This window comes from Epinephelus lanceolatus, chromosome 12 (genome assembly GCF_041903045.1).
Source record: "Epinephelus lanceolatus isolate andai-2023 chromosome 12, ASM4190304v1, whole genome shotgun sequence".
Taxonomy (NCBI): domain Eukaryota; kingdom Metazoa; phylum Chordata; class Actinopteri; order Perciformes; family Serranidae; genus Epinephelus; species Epinephelus lanceolatus.
Window position 1 is genome coordinate 21,170,430 of NC_135745.1, and position 23,757 is coordinate 21,194,186.

A 23,757-nucleotide genomic window follows, 5' to 3' on the forward strand; every position below is an offset into this window, starting at 1 on the left:
TGAATTATTGTGCTGGCAGACAAAGAAGTAATCAACTTGGACCCCCAAAATCCTCTCTGATGGTGCCAGCATCATTTACATTAATTAAGCATCTTCTCTAAAGCACAACTTCATTAAAGACAAACATTAACACTATCAAAACACCTTTTTTTGGAGCTATAAACTTTTTTCTTTTAAAGGCTGTGGAAGTTTTTTTCCTCGTGAATCTTTGGGAGGAGGGTGTCGGCCCTAAACGTCATTCCAAGGGAGTTGCAGTAAATGTGGACTTCCCCAAACTTGGAGTTTGATCAGTCACTGGGGCAATGAGACTGTGGCGCATGATAATAGCAGAGTAGCCGTGTTATTCTATGTTAGGAATATTTATTTTAAGGCGTTTGTTAAGTATGAACTGCAGAAGTGGAGAGATGGACTGGCGGTGGGCAGTTTTCACACTGTTTTTGAACTTACAGTTCACGTACGGGTCTCCCTCCTCATATGACTTGTTCCACGGGTCTGCATACACTGGAGTGGTACAGAGACACAGAAACAGGTAAGTAACGGGACTTTATATTTACGTGGACAGCCATTTTAATGTCTCTGTGTTTGTTAAAAGCCATCATCATAACCAGGGCGTTTCTTGAAACTTCCCCTAAAGGTAGAAGTTGTGCGCCTTTGTTGTGCAGCTGCCAATAAAAATGCGATGAAGTCCAAATCTCTCATTGATTGAGATGACATCAGAGCAGTGAAGATTTATCCACTTATGGTCATCTGTTACCTGTTAACCGTCACTGCGCTTTTATCAGTTTGTGGCTAAATTTGGACCGAGTTTGTCAGTGTTGCCAAAAGGTGATAACATCCAGATAAACGCAGGAATGTTGGTGATTAGTCCAATCTATCATCTACAGCAGACCATGGCAACTTTTCCTAGATAAACTAAAACAGGTTTTAAATGAAAAATCACACTGAAATGACGCAATCTTAAGGAAAGGCGCAGTCAAGCGTTCAAGTTTCATTATCCACAGTCACTAAAAGAAAATCTAAATATCTAATTCTCTGGTGTTTGCAGAGTATTTCTAATAAAGCAGTTCTTGTGTATATCTTTCAGCTCTTGTTTATTTCTGCCTCTCTCCTCAGGAACTGGTGTGCCTATGTGGTGCGGAGGAACGTGAGCTGCGCCGTGCAGGGGAGTGTGGAGAGCTTCCAGGAGCCCGTAGTGGCCCCCTGCCCAGCCTACCAGCCCGACTGCCAGCCACAAGTGACGTGAGCATCCGGGGGAGCCAGGGGAATGGGGTCGAGGGTGCATGTTTGGATGCATGAGATGAGGCTGGAGTTCTGATACAAAATGTTTCCGGAGGCAGAGATATTCACAGTGGCTGAAGAAACTCCACTGGCAGTATTTTCTAGCTGAGGAAGCAAAGGGTTAAACAGGAAGTGTAGCCTTCAGCTAATGAGGACTAGAAATCTCTGGAGCTGAAAGGCAATACAAGTGGTTACTTACCTGAAATTACCCTCTAAGGTAGAACCTAGTGTTAATAGCCAGTAGCAACCAGTGATCGCCTGTGGATGCTTTCTTAAACACAACTGTGTCCTCTTTGGGACACCATACCTGCACTTGTTCCAAGATCAAATACAGCCACAATATGCAGCATGCTTTGTTAAACTAACATAAGAAAAGCAACATAAATGCCATCCAGTTTTTGGAATGTTTCCCATTTAATTTATTTAGTTCCTTGGATATGTAAGTGTAACCGGTGGTTGATATGAAGAGGCCCAGACTGTAGATATCTTTGGAGGTGATCTCCGTTTATTCCTCACAGCAAGTGGCAAAGACAAAATCCTCCGTCAAACACCACCATACAAACTCGAGCCCCTCTTCCACGCAGCACAGTAGCAAAAGGGGCGGCCATGTTACTTTCAATTAAGCACAATAAAACACAGAAAACATACCTGACAGCAAGTGGCAAAAACAAAATCCTGAGCCCCTACGCAAATTAAGTGACACAGGACAAAAGCAATGTTGCTTACCTCTCCCATGGAGCACAACAACAAGTGGGAAGAGGCAAGGCGAGAGACACCCCTTTATAGGTGTGGTACCCCCAAAGATGAATGTAGGGGTATCAAACATTTCACATATTGACTACAGAGGCCTAAACGTGTCAGGTAATAACAACTGAAACAAATTTTTTGTAATTATAATACTTAATATTAAAAATGTACATTTGACTTTGTTACACATATTACTGCTGTGTAATTCCCCCTGTTACACATGATCCTTTATGTCATCCTATCCCCAACAAGCTACAAACTACATTTACAGACTTTGAACAATATCTAATATTCAATCATTCTCTTAATGTCCTTGTGGTGTTCAAGATCACCATCCCAATGGCCAGAATAAATGTTGGCATTGTACTGCAAAGCATGGATGTGTAATATTTGCACATTATTATGTAGTGGATATGTTAAAATTTAACATTTCTTTATGTTTCAACAAAGCTGTGGTAAACGTGGTTACATGTAGGCACAAAAAGCACTTAGAGGGGGGAAAAGATCATGTTTTGGCTTAAAATACCAAGTTTTGGTGGTTTAATTGGAGCTGGAAATGCCGCTGATGTCTCTAAAAAACGAACTAGTTTTGTTGTGTGTTGGTCTGGAACAGTGGTCCGCAGCTTGACAGCTGTCTCACTTAGGTGTCACGCCATCCACCGTCTCCTCCAACTCTCAATGACAAAGTCAGTTTATATATAGGCTACTGTAACACTTCAATTACAAGCCCGAGCTATTATTTGCTTAAATCACTGAAATCAACAGGCCTATATTTATATGGGACAGGCCTTTAATTGCTTTTACACAAAACTGTTGCTCAGCAAAGATCAGGAAATACAGTCAAACTGTTCATTTGAACCAGTATGAATATTACTTGTACAAAAATTAGGCTTCAGGTAATGTATCAATTATGAATCATTCACTTGATCTAGCTCTGACAGACAGCACATCAGAGGGAGAGAGTTACGGCACCCGAGGATTATAGTGTCCAAAACCATTTGATTCCGAGGACCCTTATGGACTAAAGGAATATGAATAACATACAGGGTGATTGAGGAATGGACACATAATTTGACGTAGCCAAAAAAACTTCTGTTAAAAAAAACAAAAAAAAAAACAAGAACTGCTTGGCGATGAGACCAGGCCCAGTGTTTAGGCTATTTGTCAAAATGTGTAGCCACACCTGGCTACTAAAAGGGACTGGGCATTTAATAGGAACTAGGCTTTTGATTGAGGTTTTACAGTATGTAATCTGAACTAAGTTTCTTTAGAAACATTAATGTGATAACATTTGAAATGTACAAATGTAACATAGCCATGGTTTGTAGAAAGGTAACGTGCCAACATTTTCTTCTGGCAATGTGGCTGGGATCACAGCGGCCTTGAGCTTATAACAGCATGCACTGGATAAAAATCAGCCACGGAGCTATTTGAGTAAGATATAGGAGGCTGCTGACCTTCCAAGATCACGAATAACAAAATCACAATAAATGAAAAAGGTCATACATTGGCTTTTACTCAGCATATTTGCTTATATCCACGCCAGAGTTTACTTTTACCTTTTTGAATTACCACTTTGCTAAGTTGTACACCTGTTGCATCAAAGTTAATCAAACTTAATAATATAATTTACACTTCCAGAACAGATGTAGCTCTGCTTTGATACATGTTTTATAAATCTGCACATTTGTGAATCTAATTTATCAGGTGTTCAAATTTGTGTTATCATACACTTAGACATATGCTTTACAGCCACTGATTTGTAATGAGCAAGCACATGGTCCTCTATATAGCATAAATCAATGTTCTTTTCGTAGCCTTTATCATAATGCAAAACTAACAGACCTTGTTGTCAATTCATTTGAAAACCACATCAAAATAAATCTAAGGAGCTGATTTCACTTTCACTTGGACTGAATAAGTCCCCGTAAACGAACAGCTGTGAGCAGTGCATGAGATCCATCATCAGGAAATCTGAAACTGAAAACTTAGTTCGTAGTAATTAGATAAACAAAGCAGTCTGTTCCTCTTAAGGGTGTAATTGTTTTTTTTCGTAAATAAGAGTATCTATACCAGTAAGTGGTGAGTAATACTTTTTATTAATTCTGTACCGGAACATGTTGCATTGCAATTTAACATAGCTTTGTGAATCATTGTTACTTGTGAAACAACACATGCTATCTGTGGTTGAGCTTTGTGATCCGCTCACACAAACACATCCACAGGAGCCACTGTGTTGTGGAAAAGATCCCTGGAAACAGATCATTCTTAGGTCACAGGAGCACATTTCCAAGTTTCTGCGTAAAGCAAGAAGAGCTGGCAGTAAGGCGAGACACCTCGGGTTTTTCCATTTCTAAGTTATGACACAATGCACTGGCTCCACGTATCTCATGTGAGGATGAGATTTAAGGACACAGTTGTTTACAGCCATGATGTTAAAATTTTCATTTTTTATTTGTCGAGCTAGAACAGTGTTATCAGTAAAGGTGAAAGTTTGGGAAATGTGCAAAGATGATTGTCTCAGTCATCAACTTTCCAGATGTTCTGCATGAGATGACCCCAGCCTTCAGGGAAGTGATGTCATCTATTGTTTCTTTGGGGATTGTTTGCCTTGGCTAGTAAGTTGACATTTTCGTCTAACGGGGAACAGCGGAGAAGCTCAAAAAAGCAGACGTTTTGGTGATTGCAGGAGACAACAGTTCCCAGTAAAAATACATACAGTTGGAAGAGTTTTGTCTTTTTGGAAAGGCAGAGTAGATGCAGCATCAACAAGCAAAAAGACAAGAATAACACTTCACAGATGGTCTGGATTTGATATTGGAAATGAAGCTCAGTGTACTCAATGTTATATTCATGTTTGTGTGAGATTCTGAAAAACGTATTACTCTGCCCTGTTTCGCAGATACCAAAATCGGTTTCGACCCACGTACAAGATTGCCTTTAAGACAGTCACAGAGTTGGAGTGGAGATGCTGTCCTGGTTACCAAGGTCTGGACTGTAAAGATTTAAAACCACCCCCAGACCGACAAACAGTTCAGGGAACACAGCCTTACCTCCCACCAAATCCTGGATATACACCCAGACACACACAGAGTAAGACATTTTCTGCTCTACCTTAAGTGTTTTGGTCAGTTCATGCTGAATATCACTGTGTTTCCAGATTTTACTGAGTACCACTGAAGAGCAGAGTATCATTCGTTTGTATTTATTAAGTAAAAATTTAATTTATTTCCTGATGATAGGGCCAGAGCGGAGAGAGACAGGACACCATGAGACGAGGCATGGCGGGACAGATAAGGTGCACCTTCTCGAAGGTGAAGTTCAGCGCTTGTCTCAGACAGTCCAGGATCTCCAGTCCGCTTTGACAGGGTTAACCAGCAACCTCCGCACAGACCTGCAGGAAGACACAAAGAAGATTCTGGTGACACTTCTCAACAACATGCGTCCGCCGGACAGTGCTACAACTGCAGGCACAGAAGAGAGCCCGGCAGTGCTTGATGGTCATCAGGCCACTAGAGGTGGGATCACTGGGGATAAGGCGTTAGAAAAAATAGTGACCCGGTTGGATGATATCAACAATGAGCTGAAAAGCAAGGATGAAGCGTTGGAAGACCTAAGAGGAACCATGTCAAGTCATGAGGGGCAGATCCGCGTCCTGATGGATGCCTCTCAGTCTCAAACTCCAGCCATAGCAGAGTTTGATGTCATACAGACCTTCATTGATGGAAAATTTGAGAAGCTGAAGAAGGAGCTGGACCAGAGTGTAGAGGAACAGATGGCCAAGCTACAAAGCTCATGCAATGACAAGCTCAAGATCTGTGAAGACAGCCGTGATCAAGGTTTGGCCAGCCTCAGCAAGCTGGTGGATGCCAAGGAGGCTGATCTGAGAAAGGAGATCCGTGCCTTACGTCTAGACATGGCTGCCGCAGATGGACCTGTAAGAACTCAAAGGCAGATAGATCCATCCAAAGTGTCAGAGGATCGTAGTGACCACAAAGACCTGTGGCGTGAGATTGACCGTATTGCAGAGGCTCACCGCATCCTGAATGTGCGCATTGACAATGAGCTGGCGCACCTGTCTGGTCCACGGGAAGACATTGATTTTAACCTTATGATGGAGGAGCTGGAGGCACGCATTAATATCACAGAGCAAAATGCAGAGACTCACTGTTTCTACATCGAAGAGAAGCTCACCCGTACAGTAACCGAAGAAGTGGCAGCACTCCGGCAGCTTCTTCAGGAGGGCCTGAACAACATGGAGGACCAGTTTACGAACACGCTGTTAGAAATGACCAACAGCTCCTTCCCCGGAATGTTTAGTTACTCCATGGATGCCATGCAGGCAGAGGTCAACAACAATAAGTTCCTTCTACAAGGTTTGGATGATAAAATCAATGCTGTTGGCGAGATGTGCTCTGCAGGATGTTCAGGCCCGGGAATTAATGAAGGTGCAATAAGATCACCATCCACAAGTTCATCGTCCACGCCTAAAGGTCTAGAGATCTTTTTGAAGGACCTGGGTCGGTATAGGAACGACTTGGATGTTCTTCACACAGATGTCAGCTCCAACACAGACAAGCTTAGGGAACTGGAAGATCTTGTTGATAGACAGTCAGCTGAAAATGATATACGCGTGAAGACGATGGAGGACTTCCAGAGGGGGTTGATCAACCTCCAAGACAATGTACTCAGTCTAGCTGGTGCTGTTACCGGATTAAGTGACTCGTTAAGCAAATACAACCAGGATATGCAAAGAATAAACTCAACATGCTGCCATGCTGAACAGAGTGGCACTGGGAGTCCAACACGGACCAAATGGGCATCAATACCCAGTAGTCAGGCAGATTACACCAGACGTGAGGTGGAGGAGCTGAGGAACAGGCTTGATACGCTCAACAGGCAGGTGTCATCTGAACTGAGCCAATGTAAACACAACACACACGGCATTTCTGCCGTGGATGGACGCGTGACCAGACTTGAAACGGTGTGTGGAAGGTTAGATGGGGTTTCTGCCAACATCAAAGAGCTGAAAGAGGGACTGGAGAGACATGTTGGCGGTATGCGGGACTGCGTGTCCAGGATGAACATCACCTGTGGAAATCACAGCGCAGACATCATCGCACTGCAGAATTCCTTGCAGAGGGTCCAGGCACAGCTGTCTGCATTGGCCAAACATGTTTCAAAGGACATCACTGCCAAAGAACCAGGTGAGTTGTTGGTTCGATGATGCTTTGATGGCTATCTGTGGTAATGTCTTGAGAAGGAAATGGCAGGAGTGATGAAAGGGCCTCTTTGGCTTTCCCTGACATAAACCAAGTCATGGTGCGGTCATATTTATTTATATGATGAGTCTTGAACATAACTCAGTCAGTTTTATCACTGCAGAACTTCAGACAGTGCACACACATGGAATGGATTATTATGTGAATGTTAAACATGCACAGCATTGGTATTTGACTCAAACCTTTTCACTCCCCTGAAGTAAGCAACCAGCTCAGCTAGGGATTGGAATTGATAAGATTTGATTGATACCAATTCCATTATCGATTCTGTTTATTGATCCAATTCCTTTTCCAATACCCTTATTGATTGCTGGTAAATTTTCTTTGTGGGAAATAAAGAGGCCTACACAGGTGTTCAATATCAATGCAATTGTTTTATCATCTCAGAGCACTGTAGAAACAAAGTAGAAAAAACACATGCAAGGGACTCATCATCAGGGACTGTCATCATCTAAAATGGATGAAACAAGAATATTTGTACAGCATTTGTTTTCATTTAGCCTTCAAAGAAAAAAATCTGGTCAGCCTGCATGGCTCTAATGTCATTATAACAGGATATTTGCCCTCGCTAACAGATGTGCTGCTCAATTAGGAAGCAGTGGCACTCAATGCACGAGTGCACTCAATGCACGAGTGCCACTGTCATGAATGCTCATAATAATAGGCTCCGAATCTCATCACTTGCCCCTGCAATTTCATTTTGCGAAAAACACAAACAAACATTGCAACATGCATCGCAGTTTATCAGAAAAACTGCCATGAAATCAGGTATTTCAGGCCGCAGCAATCCTAAAAACAGCCTGCGAAATCCTGGATGGACAGATAAGAGTGTTAAATACGTGGCATTCCTGGAATTTAAGCCTATGTTACATAGAAAGATGTTTAAGCTTATTGCTGGTGTTTCCATCTTTACTTGAAATGATCATTTTCCAGACATTACAAGCAGCACTGTTGTCATCTTTCTTTGTGAAGTGAAGCCATGCTTTAGACAGTTTCTTCCTGCCATGACTCCTTGTTGCAAGTTTCCAGCAATGTAGACGCATTAGTTTGACATTGTGGTTTTGCAATGCATAAGTGGCATGGTGGTCAAGTGGTTAGCATTGTCGCCTCACAGCAAGGGGGTTTCTGGTTCAAACCGTAGGGTGGGGTAGCCCTTCTGTGAAGAGTTTGCATGTTTTCTTTTGGTACTCTGGCTTCCTCCCACAGTCCAAAGACATGCAGGTTAATTGTTGACTCTAAATTGCCTGTAGGTGTGAATGTGAGTGTGAATGGTTGTCTGTCTCTATGTGTCAGCCCTGTGATACTCTGGCTGAGACCTGTCTACGGTGTACCCTGCTCCAGCACCCCCGCATCCCCCAACAGGATAAGCAACTGTCCGAAAAACATGCTGGCACTGATAAAAGGAATTGATAAATGCAGAGGCATACGATCGTACGATCAGCATCAGTTAATTTAGCTTATTATAAAGAGTGGAAACAGGGGAAAACCTTGAGCAAATCTGCCAAAATCTGCCTACCAGCACATCACTTATTAGCATGTCATATCTTAATCTGTAAGGTTTTGTTTTATCTGCCCAAAAAAGAAATGTAAAACATCAAGTTGTGGTTTTACACAGGGTTATATGCTTAAGGTTTTTTAGTACTTTTGGAGACAGGCAGGCTAGCCCTTTCTCCCAGGATCCACTTGTAACCCAAGCTAAACTGACCGGGTGCTGCCTTGAGTTTCATATTGAATTTCATCCAACTCCCAGCAAAAAAAGAAAGCAAATAAGCATATTTATTACTCTTAGGTTTTACTTTTTAGTGTGACTGTAAAGATATATTGTATATAGATTATGGCACAGTTTCAACACTTAAAAGTTATTGGGTTTATTAGCACAGTGAGAAACTGAAATGACTGAATACACACACTCCTTTGCAGCTTCTTCTCTAACTTCCACCATATGAGTTTATCAAGTGTGATTAACATCTGTGTAAACACAAACTTTTCCTGGAGATAATCCTCCATATAATGCATTCTGCTTGCTTGGTTTACATGGAGGCTTGGAGGGGAGGATAAGATCCCATGAATGGCCGCAGGGTATTTCCCGGAGAGGGAGGACACAAGTTCACGGGGCCTCCTGTGCTCGCCTTGAATATGTCATTCAATATGTCCCAGCACCAAGAAGCAGAGGCCCACATTGGAAACTTCCTTTGACTTCCACTCATGTTGTCCTAAGAATTCCCCAGTTTTTATATAAGAAATTAATTTCTTACATGCCGAGGTCAGCCCCTCCTAACTACTCTGATGATTTACTCGCGCTGTTTTGTGCCTCATTGCTCCCTTATGTAAATGTCAGAACACCCGAGCAGCCTGGTCCATCTTTCCCACTCCCTTTATGAACATGTTGAGCTGTGAGGTCTCCTTTCCTGCAGCATGACATTGCCTTTTTACTCATACCACAGGACTGCAGACTTAGATCTCAGTTCCCGGTCGCCTCGTACACAATTACACACCATTACTGTACACACACAGGCTCATACACAATACACCTCCCTCCCTCTCTTTCCTCTTACACATGTACACATACCAACCTCCAGAGATTCCCGTAGGGTGACCTCAGCCTGATGTGTGGAGTCTGGTCCTCATTAAGGGCCCTGACTCACTGCTGGAACCAGTCTTGATGGAGAGGGGAGAAGCAGGGCTCCACACCCAGGACCAGATGCTTCGACTACCCTCAGCTGTGATGTCATGACTGGGGCCCCATCACCCGTGCCTCCCTTTCTTAAACCATCGTCCGAAACAATGGTGCGATAGGGACCTGAGGCGAAAAGGAGTGTGGATGAATTAATGGTTGTGGTGTAGAGAGACGGAGAGCGTGAAGGCATTTATATATTCCATTTCACTCTTTGCCAAATATGGACAGTTATTTCCAAATTGTGATACTTGACTTCATTACTGTACACGTCACATTATACTGCACCTCTGCCCAGAATTCGAAAGTGTGCATTCTGCAGCAGGATTGTGAAACATGTTTGTCAGGTAACTTTAAATCAGGTCTTAGCTTTCATCATACTTACAACATGAAATTTTGGGAAATTTGCTTATTTGCCTTCTTGCTAAGAGTTAGATAAGAAGATTGATGCATGTCTGTATAAAACCCAATGTTTAGGTACAAAAACCACTTTGTTATGGTTAGGAAAAGATCATGTTATTGCTTAAAACACCTGCTTTTGGTGGAACAATCACAGCTGGAAATGGTGCCAATGTCATACCAAAAAGCACCTACATTTGGGGGCACAATCGTGGTTGTAAATGCAGTCAACATCTTGCCAAACACCAGCTTTTGGTGGCACAATTTCTGCTGTTAATTCAGCCAATGTCTTGTCAAAAAACACCTGCTTTTGGTCGCACAATCACAGCTGGAAATGCCATCGATGTCTCGCCAAAAACACTTGGTTTGGTGACACAATCACATGGCTGAAAATGCTGTCGATGTCTCACCAGAAACACCCACTTTTGGTAGCTCAGTTACAGATGGAAATGCTGCCAATGTCTTGTTACAAAACACTTGGTTTTGGTTGCACAATCATGGTTGAAAATGCCGTTGATGTCTTGCCAAAAACACCAGCTTTTGGTGGCACAGTCACAGCTGGAAATGCTGCCGATGTCTTGCCAAAAACACCTGCTTTTGGTAGCACAATCAAGACCGGAAATACTACCAATGTCTGACCAATGTCAACAACCAGTGTCAGCTCATGTTATCAGAACTACGTCACTTAAGAAACACTGATATGATATGTATGAAGCGTTTAAATGAAATGTATCCATGGTTTGCCAAAATGCCCAACACCAACAGTTTTCTTTGGTGAGTGGGCTGCTGTATGCTAAGTATGAAGCTAGTATGAAGCTACTGCTAGGAGCTGGTCTTGTATCCAAATGTGTTTTCCCATCAAACAGTGTTTCCCTCCTTTCAATGTAGCCTATCTCTTGGTGGTTAGGGTTCATGCTTAGGGTAGGGAGAGACACATACTGTTGGGGAAACAGTCTTTGACAATACATCGGCTAATGTAGCTTAGCATGCAGGCTGGAAACAGAGGGAAACGGCTAGACTTGTTCTGCCCACCAGCACCTCAAAAGCTAATAAACATGTTGTTTGTTGTTTGTCTGGGAACCAGTCTTTCACATAGCCCCCAGCAAATTGTTGTTTTCATGCTTTGGTCTTTGTACGAATTCAACAATTTTTTGGACAGAGCCTGCTGAGCTGTTTTCTCTTGTTGACAGCCTTTGTGATAAGATAAATAAGCCGGCTGCTGGTGGAAGTTTCATTTTTACTGTACAGACATGAGAGCAGCTTCAATAATCTTTTCTCACTCTCAGCAAGACAGTGAATAAGTGTATCGCCTTTAACCATGATTGTACTCTCTCTGTGGTCATAGTTTGTATCATAAATCCCATGAGAGAGGGAGGCGGTCTGTGTGGCTGAGGTAGCATGAGGATTTAATGTTTTCCTCAAGTTTGGGAAGGAGAGAGAAATAGTCTAAATGGACATTAAAAAAAATTCCATGAAAAATCCCAGCTCTGTGGGTGTGGTGGTGGTAGTGGTTGAGATCCTACTGAAATGTTTCCTCTCTGCGTTTGAGCTTATATTCTCGACTCGGTCATATGAAGGCCCCGAGGAGGCTGCGAACAGATGAGGTGTTGTAATAACATAACTGAAAGATTAACAGGAATAGCATTGCCCTTACTCAATGTGACTGCTGAATGGAACTGTGTGACTTTAGTTGCAAACTGTTTGGCCCACAGCAGCTGCTGCAGCAGAGGTCTGCCATTACAGCTTATGTGTGTTTGTTTCTGGCTGTTTTCTTTCCGATAGGGAGTTGTGGTTGAGCAGCAGCGACTCTGCTACATATAACACTGATGTATCAAAGTCACTTTAAAAATTAGGCGCGATTAGGCTTGAGGGATGAAGACTATAGACGTTATTAGGAAATGTAAAATATGGAAAATGCTTCTGTTTTCAAAGAACTTACTTGAGCACGCTGTCCCTCGCTCAGATGGTGACTAATCAGCTTTCTTGTGCTGAATTTTCTCATTCGATTCTCAAGATGTTTTTTTTCTACTCCTCCTTTTTCTTTTGGAGGTGATCCCAGTCTTGCTCAAATCACTTCCCTGTCATTTTCTTTCTCTCTCTCTTATCTCTGGATTGCTCTGCTGTTACTCCCTCGTCACTCTCTCTCCTTCTGTCAATTTTTTTTCTTCCAATTTGTCCTTCCAAGAATGCCAGAGGACTTCTTTTCGTCCTCTCCCTCCACCCTGTCCTGTAAGTGTCTATTGACAGGCGAGGCCTTCAGAGAAGAAAAAAAAAGCAGTTGTATTAAAGCGGGTATAAAATGAAGTCTTTGATTTCATGGATCAATGCTTTGCAATTGATCATTCTGACTTTATATAGGAGAGACAGGCAGTAAGATTAACTGTCTGCCGTGATGAGGGAATACAAGAAAAACAAGATATCAAAGGCTTTTTGAAGTCAAAGGATGTCTGCTGGGAAAGAATGGAAAATTGAACTCAACACCGCCACAAACACACGCACTGTATATATTTAGTCAGCCCCAGAATTTTGAGGGGGAGCACTGACTGCAGCAGCTTCCCCAGAGACAGATCTCTGAAGCCTCGACGTGAGGTGTTTCCATCTCTGACCCATGAGCCCATCTGGAAGTCTTCAGAGGAGAATGGACCCAGATACACAAAGGGAGTCCCTGAGGTCTGCCATGCAGTGCACAATTTGAACCTCCCATCATATCACTAGAGGAAAACGGGGTGGAGGATGAAATTGTGTCCATGTGCATAGCAAGGAAAGGAAAAATGTATGCCAGAGAAGGGAGTGATTGCATTATTGTATGCTTAACCACCACACCCTGTTCTGTGCCCCTTGACACCATTTTCCATCGCATGATCAGCTTGTCTGCTGCAATAATCCTTGAGGCTTTCAGACACTTTTGAACACTCACGCATTGTCACCCGAAGCCGTTGAAACGGCAGTGACTACAGCATCCCTCCCCCTGCAGTGTCTCAATCTGCTTTGTGAGCAATAACATCTGGTTTTGGTGATGCTGTTGGTTGCACCAGCACTAGTGTGTATATGTGTGTGTGTGTGTGCCTGTCTGTGTGTTTTTCAACTTTTGTGGTTGCCCCCTTAGTGAGACACAGGCTGAGAGCTCATGGGAAATATGCACTCAGGCAACCAACGTCCTGAAGGAGGCACAGGGAGGAAATGAGGAAGAGATTTCTGATTATCTCAGTACAACATGATTGCTGGGTTTAATTTGTTTTTGATTATACATGTGGTTTCTGAGTAGCTTGTGGTATCACTTGCAGTAAGAAGGAAGAATTCGGTTGATGGCTGATGATGTTTTATTTGATAAGAACAGAGTGGCTTTCATAATCCAGAATAACAGGCAGACTCTAATGTAATACAGTTGCTCTCAGGTACTTTAGGATTGATCACTTTGCCTCAGTGCTAGACCGAATTATTAGGTAACTTTTGATTCATTGGCTGTGGTCGAACTTAGAACGATTAAAATAATTATTCTAGTTTCAGGATGCTAAAAAGTGATTTAATTGTACCCTGAGCATTTGAGCATGAACGTTCATACTTAACCTTAGAAACAGTGCTTTGTCAAAATGATCCCGCAATTAAATATATATATATGTATATTTCCCTCTTACCTGAAGTGCTGTTTATCAATTGAGATTGTTTTGGTGTGAGTTGCCAAGTGTTGGCGATATCGACCATAGAGATGTCTGCCTTTTATCAAATATAATGGAATTAGATGCCACTCCACTTGTGGTACTAATGGTGGCAAAAAAACAAAAAAAGAAAGACTCAGAAGCAATGTCTCTTTTCAGAAATCATGACCTGTTTACCCAAGACAATCTTAAGACCTTGTTGTGAGCAGTTTCATGTAGGATCTATTTTCCTTCTATTGAACTACACCCGGCAACCGAATCACCGCACGGACGTATGCTAGCTCACCTACTACTATCAGCTAGCTAGCTAATGTTTAAGGTCAGCCGAGGAGGATGCCATTTATGTTTACATCTTGCACTCTCACAAGTACGAGCCTCTTGCCTATGAGTAGATGCACTCCTCCTTCTGCACATTAAATCCATCTATCAATCCATTTTCATCCATTTATCCGAGGCCGGGTTGCCTGGGCAGCAGGCCAGGCAAAGCACCCCAGACATCCCTCTCCCCAAAGCGTTCCCAGGTCAGATGAGATATATAATCCCTTCAGCATGTTCTGGATCTGCCCCAGGGCCTCCTACTGGTTGGACATGCCCGAAACTCCTCCAGCGGGAGGCAGCCAGGAGGCATCCTGATCAGATGCCTGAACCACCTCAACTGACCCCTTTTGATGCGAAGGAGCAGCGTCTCTACTTCGAGCTCCCTCCGGATGTCCGAGCTCCTTACCCTATCTCTAAATCTCTAAACAACAAGGTCTGTGAAGAGTAACCAGGTCATGATTTCGAGAGAGAGACATTGCTGTTGAGTTTCTCAAATGTATTTTTGGTGCTTTGGGCACCACTCAACAACTCACACCAGAACTATCCAGATTGATAAATAGTGCTACAGGTGAGAGGAAAAATATGTATTTCTGAGTTTGGGGTGGACTGATCCTTGAAGGTCCACTGACCAGCCTTCTCCAGAGCTTTCAACTACAATTTGTGGTCATTATCAGCAGATGTAGCTACAGATGGCGAGATATGGTTGATAAACTCCAGAAAAATCTTGAATCGAGGACTCAGATCGAGATTAATATATCAAAGTACCATGTGAAGGCTTCTTACATTGCAAAGCCAGTGTTTGAAGAGACACTTGCATTAGCTGATCAGCTGTTTCCTTGATGCTTCAGCATCTATTAGCCTGTTTATATGACAGCTGATCATTACTTGCAGACCAGTAGCATCCAATCAGATTCATGCAGGTGTACAAAGTAGCCTTTATAACATAACAGTTCTCACTTTTACACTGCTCATGCCTTCACATCTGCACTGCCTGCTGCTGCAGCACTTTTCACCACTCTAACATCCTTATGTACTGTACTGTACTGTACTGTACTGTAGCTTCTGTTTGTATTGTTGGTTTTGCTAAGATTTAACATTAATGTAAGTTTACAGTTATCTCTATATTCAGTATCCTATAGGATCATATTGTTGTTATCCCTGCAGTATCTTTGTTAGTATTCCTCGAGTGCTTCCTGAAGGATCAAAGCCTTTTCTGTCTAACCTCACTGTATAATCATTTGGAATAAGTGGTCATTTCCTTGATGTAAGTGTCTTTGGCTGAATTACATTACTGTAATCCTGTTACATGTACTCCAACCTCACCCACAAGGTTTAAACAGCACCACAGACTCGCATCAATCAGGCCATTCAATGTAGAAACTCCTTCACTGAATCTTAAATACGGTTTGACACAATCTGTCGGACACCTGGCTGTGAGACGGGACTGACACAAGGTAGGTACTGTAATTATTTTGGTTATTTGTCCCCAGGACGCTCTCACAGTGTCTCTGCGCTTACCTCAGAGGCCCAGGTGATGTCTGCGCCCTCAGGGGGTCTGGCAGGCGGCCAACTGGTTTCCGTTCAGATGGTTCTCGTTGCCTAAAACTCATACGGACCGCCTGCTCTGCTTTTATGAAGGGTAATAACGGTTGAAAAGAAAAAGCTCAGAGGTGCAGTGAAAGCCGGGTCTAATTTGGCCTGTCATCAAAATTTAAGTCGTTAAAAGTGAATTCACGAGAGAAGGGAGGGATGTGGTCTGAATGTGAGAGAGGAAGTGGGATTTATAAACAAAAAAGTAAATTGGAAGCTTGTGCCTTTGCAGTTGAGGCATTTTCTCTGACTTTCAATTGTTGTGACCAGATGGTAACGCCTATCACATGGTTAGACAGTGAGCCGTAATTTGATATATTTACGATCCTACCACTGTCTGTCTTTTTCTTGCACTTTCTAAGGAATGACCTTAAGACCAGAGAGGCCAGCTCCTTTGCCAGATTCGACTCAGGGCAGAACGAGAATCCAACAAATCCACATCCCTCTCATCATCCCACCGCCGCCATCTAGCCCCAGGCAGCCATACAATCCCAGCCAACCACAGCAGCCCAGCATGCACACGATCAAGATCAGTCCGCCAAACCAGCCGTTCAGACCCCAGCAACCAGCCCACAACACTCTGCCCCTGGTTCCCGTAAGGCCAGTGGTGGAGACGGGGGAGGCCGGACCTCCAGGGTACAGCCGCAGGGTGACTGTGCGGAGAGGGTCCGAGGACTCGTCCAGCATGCCTGTCAAAGGATTTGCTGGAGCTCCAGGTGCGTAGTGCTAATGGTGGTGGTCACCTTTGGTGTTGTAGACCACCGTCACACTGCAGCTCTGATTTACATGTTTTTATAACTGATAGAAATCTGTGGAAACACTGAACCTCTGATTTTAGTTTTACTCAAGACCAGTAGAGGGTATTTTTTTGGATAAACTGTGCTTCTAAAAGTGGTTGTTTTGCAGAATATTTTTTACTCTTACTTGAGTACATTTGCGAAAATGTATGTCTGTTTGCGTCTACTTGAATCAGTAACAGTAGCAACAGTACTTTTTACTTGGGTACCTTTTTTGTTTACTCCACTGATTTAGTAACGCTTTAAATTATAGCCTGAAAATTACAGTACAGAAAAATTAATATATATTAAACTGCAGGCACATAATTGTGTGTACAAGAGAAGAAGTACAAGGAATAAGTGTGTAACAAAGGAAATAAATTACACCTAAGTAATTTTAAATGACCTAAAACAATGATAATAATTACAGGGCACTCACCGGTGGCCAACAGACTCAGCCTATATGTCACAAAAAGGAGCCAAACTACTTGTGGCACTTTTCACTAAGTAAAATATTCAATCAGTAAATATAAAATATGATGTATTGAGTTTCGTTGTACACACATCAGAAAGGGGGAATAGCCCGCCACAATATTGTTTAAATTGTTGTTTAATAAACCAAAGTAAAGGGCCGTCCACACCAAGAACAATAACTAAAATCATAACTATAATGATAATGATGTAAGCATCCATATGATTATGTTTTGTAAAACACTTAAGCTGTGATGCCCTGAATATTGGAATGGATTGTGATTGGCTGTCAATGTTTCTATCGTTCATCAAATTGCTCCGAAATTTATCCCAATGATGTCTTTGACCACTGTCGCTGTTTTTGTTGGTTGTGGTGATTTTAAAACAATAAAGTTATTGTGATAGTTATTGTTAGTGTGGACAGCCCTTTAAGTTTGTCTTTGAGTGACAGTTTGTGTATTTGGCTACAGAATTGTCTGTAATCTGTTAAAATGTTAAAAAAGGTTGCTCATGAGCATCCGTTTCAATTATCAAATGGATCCTACATTTGGTCTTAAAACTGCAATACTGCTCAGCAGCATTTTATCACCATTCAAAAACCATAAACATGACTATTATTTTATAGTTACAGTCTCAGAGGTTCACCCTTCCTCCCATGCTTGGCCTAATGTTTGGTTCCCCAGAAACAACAATAATGTCCTGTATATTGTCAGTAAAACATTCTGCATATTTGAAAGCAATGTCCTTTTCTGAAATGTTTTTTTGGAAGTATGTCACAATTTTAAAATAAATAATACCATTACTAAATTCATTACAATAAAAATACCCTTTTCCCCATCCGTCATGTCTTGTTAACCATAAATATACAATTGTTAAATAGGTACTTAGTAATATAAAAGATACTTTACAGTGTAATCTAATTCAAAGTTAATCCCTTAATGAAACGTTTTTTAATTTGATGTATAGGCTGCACATTTTTACAATAATAATAATAATAATAATAATAATCTGAATGTTAAAAATAACCATCATTCATTTCCATATAATTTTATGTGAAAGCCACAGGGAGCCACTGTGGCTTCGGAGTCCCAGGTTGCCTACCCCTGTCCTACACGCTTGGCACATGGGGGAGAAGTTTCAGTTGGCTGCAATCTGCACCCCTTACCACTAGATGGCACTAAATCCCACACACGAGACCTTTAAACACAATGTTGAACCACCTTATTCCCTGACCTCCCGTCTTCACTTAGTATTTGTGTCAGTTTAAGTACCCATAAGTATTTTATTGTGTCTCCATATGTGCTTAATAACCACACTGTAATTTACAGGCTGTAATCTAAAGCGTTAATCCTGATTCTGATGCACAGAGTCTGCATGCATGAAAGCTGTGACTAGACTCTGTCATCGCTGCCATGACAAGAGGGGTGTTTTATGACACTGTGTCATAACTCTGGCACCACGGACAGCTCGGCTAGACCAGCATTACCACATGTGTGACATAATATAATGTATGTTCCTCTTCGCAACAGTGCTGTCAAACAGTCACATCAGATACGCTCACTGAAATTACATCAGCAATGACCAAATTTGGAATTGAGCCTCGGTCTGTTTGTTCTCATTAGCGTTTTTCACACATGGAGCCCATAAGAAAGGTTTAATTGTTCTTGTACTTTTTTTTATTGTCATCCACACGTAGGAATGCTACACTTAACGGCTTTTAATTGGGGCCAACTCAAATTAGACAGAAGAGACAACAGATAGTCTGACAGCCAGTTTTGGATTGAATTAACTGGACTGCATATAGGATGATTAGGCAAACTATCAAAGAACAAAACAAAGGCTTTGCTTCAGCCTCCACATGGAGTGTTGTAGCAGAAAAGGAATGAAGAACAGTTTTGAAATATGTCCTTTTAATCTAGAAATGAGAATCCTAACCCGAGGAACTGTGCATTCAAAATTCATGCACATCTTCAGGCTTTAATATAGAGCTGTAAAAGTTTTTAATTGCTCTTCATCATCGAAGGGTTTTCACATTTTTTCGTTACAGAGCTGTGGATCCTTGTGGTTGGTTTGTTTTATTTCTGTTTTATGGTTCTTGGTTTTATTTGGAACTCAAACTGCACAAATATCTGCAGGTTTGAATCCATTTCAAGGCTCTGAGGAAACTGTAAATGCCTGAAACTGCTTATAGATCCCATTGTCCCAGAGCAGCTAAACCAACATCAAACTGATTCAAAAAACCACTTGTAAACCCAAAATTGTGCAGCCTAGATTACAACCTGTTTTGTTTTAATTTATACCTTCCCTGGGAAACTGTCCCGCAGTGTTTTTGCCATAATGGTCAGATGGAAAACCAAACAACCGCCTCTGGCAAGAACATTCGCTAACTTTTCTCCTCACATGATTATAAAACATGATGTGTTTGTCATCTGTTTCTTTCACAGGCTATCCACCTCTGCAGCCCGCATCATTCAAGCCTCAATCGACCAGCCGCCAAGGTATTGTAGCAGTTCATTATCATGTTAACAAGGCATGCATCTGCAGACTTTGCCGTTCCACTACATCAGTGTAAAAAATTTGGAGAAGCAGTGAATAATTTATAGCCTGAGAGTGTGAGGGAGAGGGAACTGGATGTGTTTAGTTTAAGGAGGTGTGGGCGGGCTGTAGAAGGATTTTAGCTCCTCTGAAGGAAGTTAGCAGAAAGTTTTACCCTGGGCTCCATGGTGAATGTTACATTTGGTAATCAAAAGGAAAAGGAAATTAATTAAGTAGATAATGGCTTTAGTCACTGGAACAAAGAGCTATTTTTTCTTCCTTTTCAGCTACTTATCAACTCAGAAAAGCACAAGGACACTTCAGTTTATAAATGGATTATGTGTATAAATTTTAAAAACATCATTAGAGATTCATATAAATGACATGTCTTTAAAATAAAAGTGTCAAATCCTCAGCTCACAGCTGTGACTGTGGTAATTAATACACAGTTAACACTTTCTTTTATTGTACCTTGTAGTTCCTGTGGCAGCAAAGGTGCCCTGGAACCCGATGTACCACACTCCAGTTGAAACACCAGGTAAAATCCATCTCTCTCAATCTTAGAAACTGTCAATAAAGAAAAAAGTCATTAGCACAAAAATGAAGATCTGTGAGGAAGTTAAAGGAGCTGTATGAGACATTCAGAGTGTTAATGTAGCAGCAAAACAGTATTTGCTTTGGAAAGATTTAGTGGAATACTGGCGCCCTGAGCAGAGAAATAAGTCACACTGTGTGTGTAGTAATCCGAGCTTCTCTGTTTGTTGTTGTGGTAGACGATCCAGCTGCGTTAGGGCATATGAGTCCCTGTGTGTTTATCTTACAGGTTAGCTAATTGCCCCTGCCCTGCACTGCAGTCATACAGTGGTCACTGCTGATAATGCTGGCCTGCCCCACAGAGGGGAACAACATTGGCATAGAAGCATAGAGCCCACCCTTTGGTTCTCTCTCATGTTAAGAATGTTAGCTCTGTCAGCACTGTTGTTATTGTTAGCACTGTTAGCACAGTTGGCTAGCTGCTGGCTTAGGCCCTGATCACACACATAGCGTGTAGCGCAAAGCGTTATACAGTAGCAGCTGGAGGCACCTTTTTGTAATTGATTTTAATGAGAATGAAGCTTTTTGCTTGCGGTTTTTACATTGCAACATGCCTCGTGTTTCTGCGCTCTAAGCATCTAGTGTTTTTGCTGGAGTGCTCTGAACTCCTTGAGGAGAAAAAACTTGAAACATCAAAAAAATCTCTTTTCTCGTCATGGTCACGACAATAAGTTTACAGTTGGTATACAGCCCCATGATAGACAGTAGGTTGTCAAACTGCCCCTAGTCATCCTAACATATGCCTGGAAACAGCCATCATGGAGGTGAAGCTCCTTGACCAACTGGTGGTATTCTCCGTGATCCACCCTCTTTTTTGGGGCTCATGTACCCACACCGATCTCTGTTTCCCTGTGCCCAACAAACTGTTTGCTGACAGCCTCTCACCCTCAACCACAGCTACAGCAAGTAACCTCTGCCTGAACATTTTAGGAACTAGATACAAGTTGCTAGGGAAAGAAATGGTAGATTGATCACATGGGAAGGTCAGTGTAAGGACATGTTGGTGTAGTTGCCTGGCAACAATAAAAAGCAAAGCAAATTTTTTTTCACTAGTGGCATTCAATTAAAAAAAGGCAGTGTGCTTTCTGTGCGATCAGGGCCTTAGCCACCTCCATGTTGAGAACTGTGTGCAGGCAATCCCAGCCTAGACTGTCACAGATATGCTTTGAATGAAGCATACAGCTCCTTTGAAGTCATGTATTCCAGTTAATGTGCATAAAGTGAGAAATGTCATTCACTTTAGACATGAAACGCTAATCGACTTACATGGTTGTTTTCCGTTACAGTCTCAGCCGACAGCGGAGCCTTTGCAGATCCTTTCTCCTTCTCTGCCGGCCTCACACAGCAGCCCCTCTCTGGAGACTTTGGCTTCATCTGCTTTAACAGAGTTCTAGTCAACGACGGCGGACACTACAATCCCCACACAGGTACACAACAACAACAACAACGACGACGTCTCAATACTTGTGTCACTGTGTTACTGTACATGGGCTTATTGGATACATTTCATGTCAGTCATACAGAGCATATGGGACAAAATGTATTGCTTTGTGTCTGCAACATTTGTGGTTTTACTAGTTTGTTATCAGGTCTTCAAAAAATCAAAACTAAATATTTTTCCTCTTACCTGTAGCGCTATTTATCAATCTAGATTGTTTTGGTGTGTGTTGCAGAGTGTTGAGATATTAGATACTAGATGGCACTAGATCAAAGCACCAGAAACGATGACCTGGGGTCTCATTTATAAACATCGCATGCACAAAATGAGGCCTGAAAGAGGCATACGCCACTTCCAACGCAAAACTTTTGATCTATAAAAACAGACCGATGGGAGAAACTTTGACCCATGCTTACGAACATTTTGGAGACAGGCAATTTGTGATGCAGTTGGTGAGGTTGAAGCCTGATTGTAGAAACTGACGAATATTTTTGGCTTTTGTCCGTACATATATTTTTAGTATGTATCCTATGCATTGTTTTATTAATGAGACCCCTGGTTACTGAAGATCACCTACAGATCTTGTGAGCAGGTTCATGCTGGGATTATTTTCTTTCTACCAAACTTCAACTGCCAGCTGTATCACTGCACAAAGGAAGTGTGGAGCCACTGCTAGCTCTCCTAGGATCTCTACGGCCGAAATCTCCAACACTCTGCAACTCACACCAAAACAATCTTGATTGATTACAAAAAGTGAAACATGTTTTAATGTTCAAATGGGCACCTGAGAATGGTTTTAACAAAGATTTTAAAGAATTTGAACCCACTCATTGAGTCATCCATGAAGGCTCTGAAGACCCACAGGAGGAGCAACAAACAGTAAACATCTAACTCTCCTCATTGATCACACTCACTCTTCCCCTCTCTCATCTCTGCAGGGATCTTCACTGTACCTATAGATGGCCGATACCTTATTTCTGGACTGCTGACTGCAAAGCAGGGCGACCGTGTGGATGCTGTCCTGTCCGTGTCTAACCGCAGCGTCCAGAGGCTGCAGAGCTCAGCTGGGCCCGTGGCTGGTCACCACAGGGGCTCGGCTAATGGTAACTGCGGCTGCGGAGGCTCGGTGTCCTTCAGTCAGATCCTGCCCCTGAGGAAAGGAGACCGCGTGGGCCTGGTGAGGACCGCGGGCCAGCTGGCCACCACCGGGGCCAGGGAGATCCTCTCCACCTACAGCGCCATCTTCCTGTATGCACCACAGGACATGAGATAGCTGGAGCTCAGCTGGGAGGAAACAAGGACTAGTTTGATGACTGGGGGAGATGCTGAAGCGACCATAGTTTTCACTGATTTGCTGTGATGTGGTGCCACTGTGTGACGATCCTCACTTATAAATTCAGTTAAGAAAAGTCATTAAATTGCAATTTGTACGGCATTTGCCAAATATACCTGAATACAAGAAGCAGAATTTGTTTCTAATATATTTGATTATCAAGTTGCCTTTTTGTACCTATTGTGAATGTCTTGTGTAAATAAGTGTTTATAAATTAACATTAAAATGCATAAAATGTAATTATTATTTTAACAAAACCATCTCAGAGACTCAGTATACAGTAACATGTCAGCAGAATATGATATTGTTGGTTGGGCAATAAACCATGATAAATCAAAGTATGAGCTCACTTCATCTTACTGTGTAATCTGCGCTGTAGAGGGAGAGAATGACGACGATTAATAATCATGCATGGAGAGACTGACGTGGATTTAGCAACACAACAAGCTTTTATTAATGTTACAAATTTGGCTGCACTGAGAAAACAGGGTTAGAAGGCAAAGAAACAGTTTGGGTCATTACGTAAAGTGGGTGTGGAATGTGGATGAAAAATAAATTTCCCCTCACCTCACTCCTGAGACTTAAAATATTCCGACAGCAAACTGTAAGAACCAGCAGGAGCGTATTTAGCCTTCAGCTCAGCTTCTGTTAACCTTTAAAAGAAGA

At 42.2% G+C, this 23,757-nt stretch overlaps 1 protein-coding gene across 1 annotated transcript; it reads left to right on the top strand.

The window, feature by feature from the left end:
* The first annotated feature begins 264 nt into the window (after positions 1–264).
* emilin2a (elastin microfibril interfacer 2a) lies at positions 265–23,429 on the top strand. The gene is made up of 9 exons (XM_033651510.2): positions 265–529; positions 1,114–1,239; positions 4,928–5,118; positions 5,268–7,232; positions 16,307–16,660; positions 19,636–19,689; positions 20,205–20,264; positions 21,607–21,747; positions 22,697–23,429. Exons 1-9 carry the CDS (start codon positions 348–350, stop codon positions 23,029–23,031), a joined length of 3,408 nt encoding a protein of 1,135 aa, XP_033507401.2. The 5' UTR covers positions 265–347; the 3' UTR covers positions 23,032–23,429.
* The last annotated feature ends 328 nt before the right edge of the window (positions 23,430–23,757 follow it).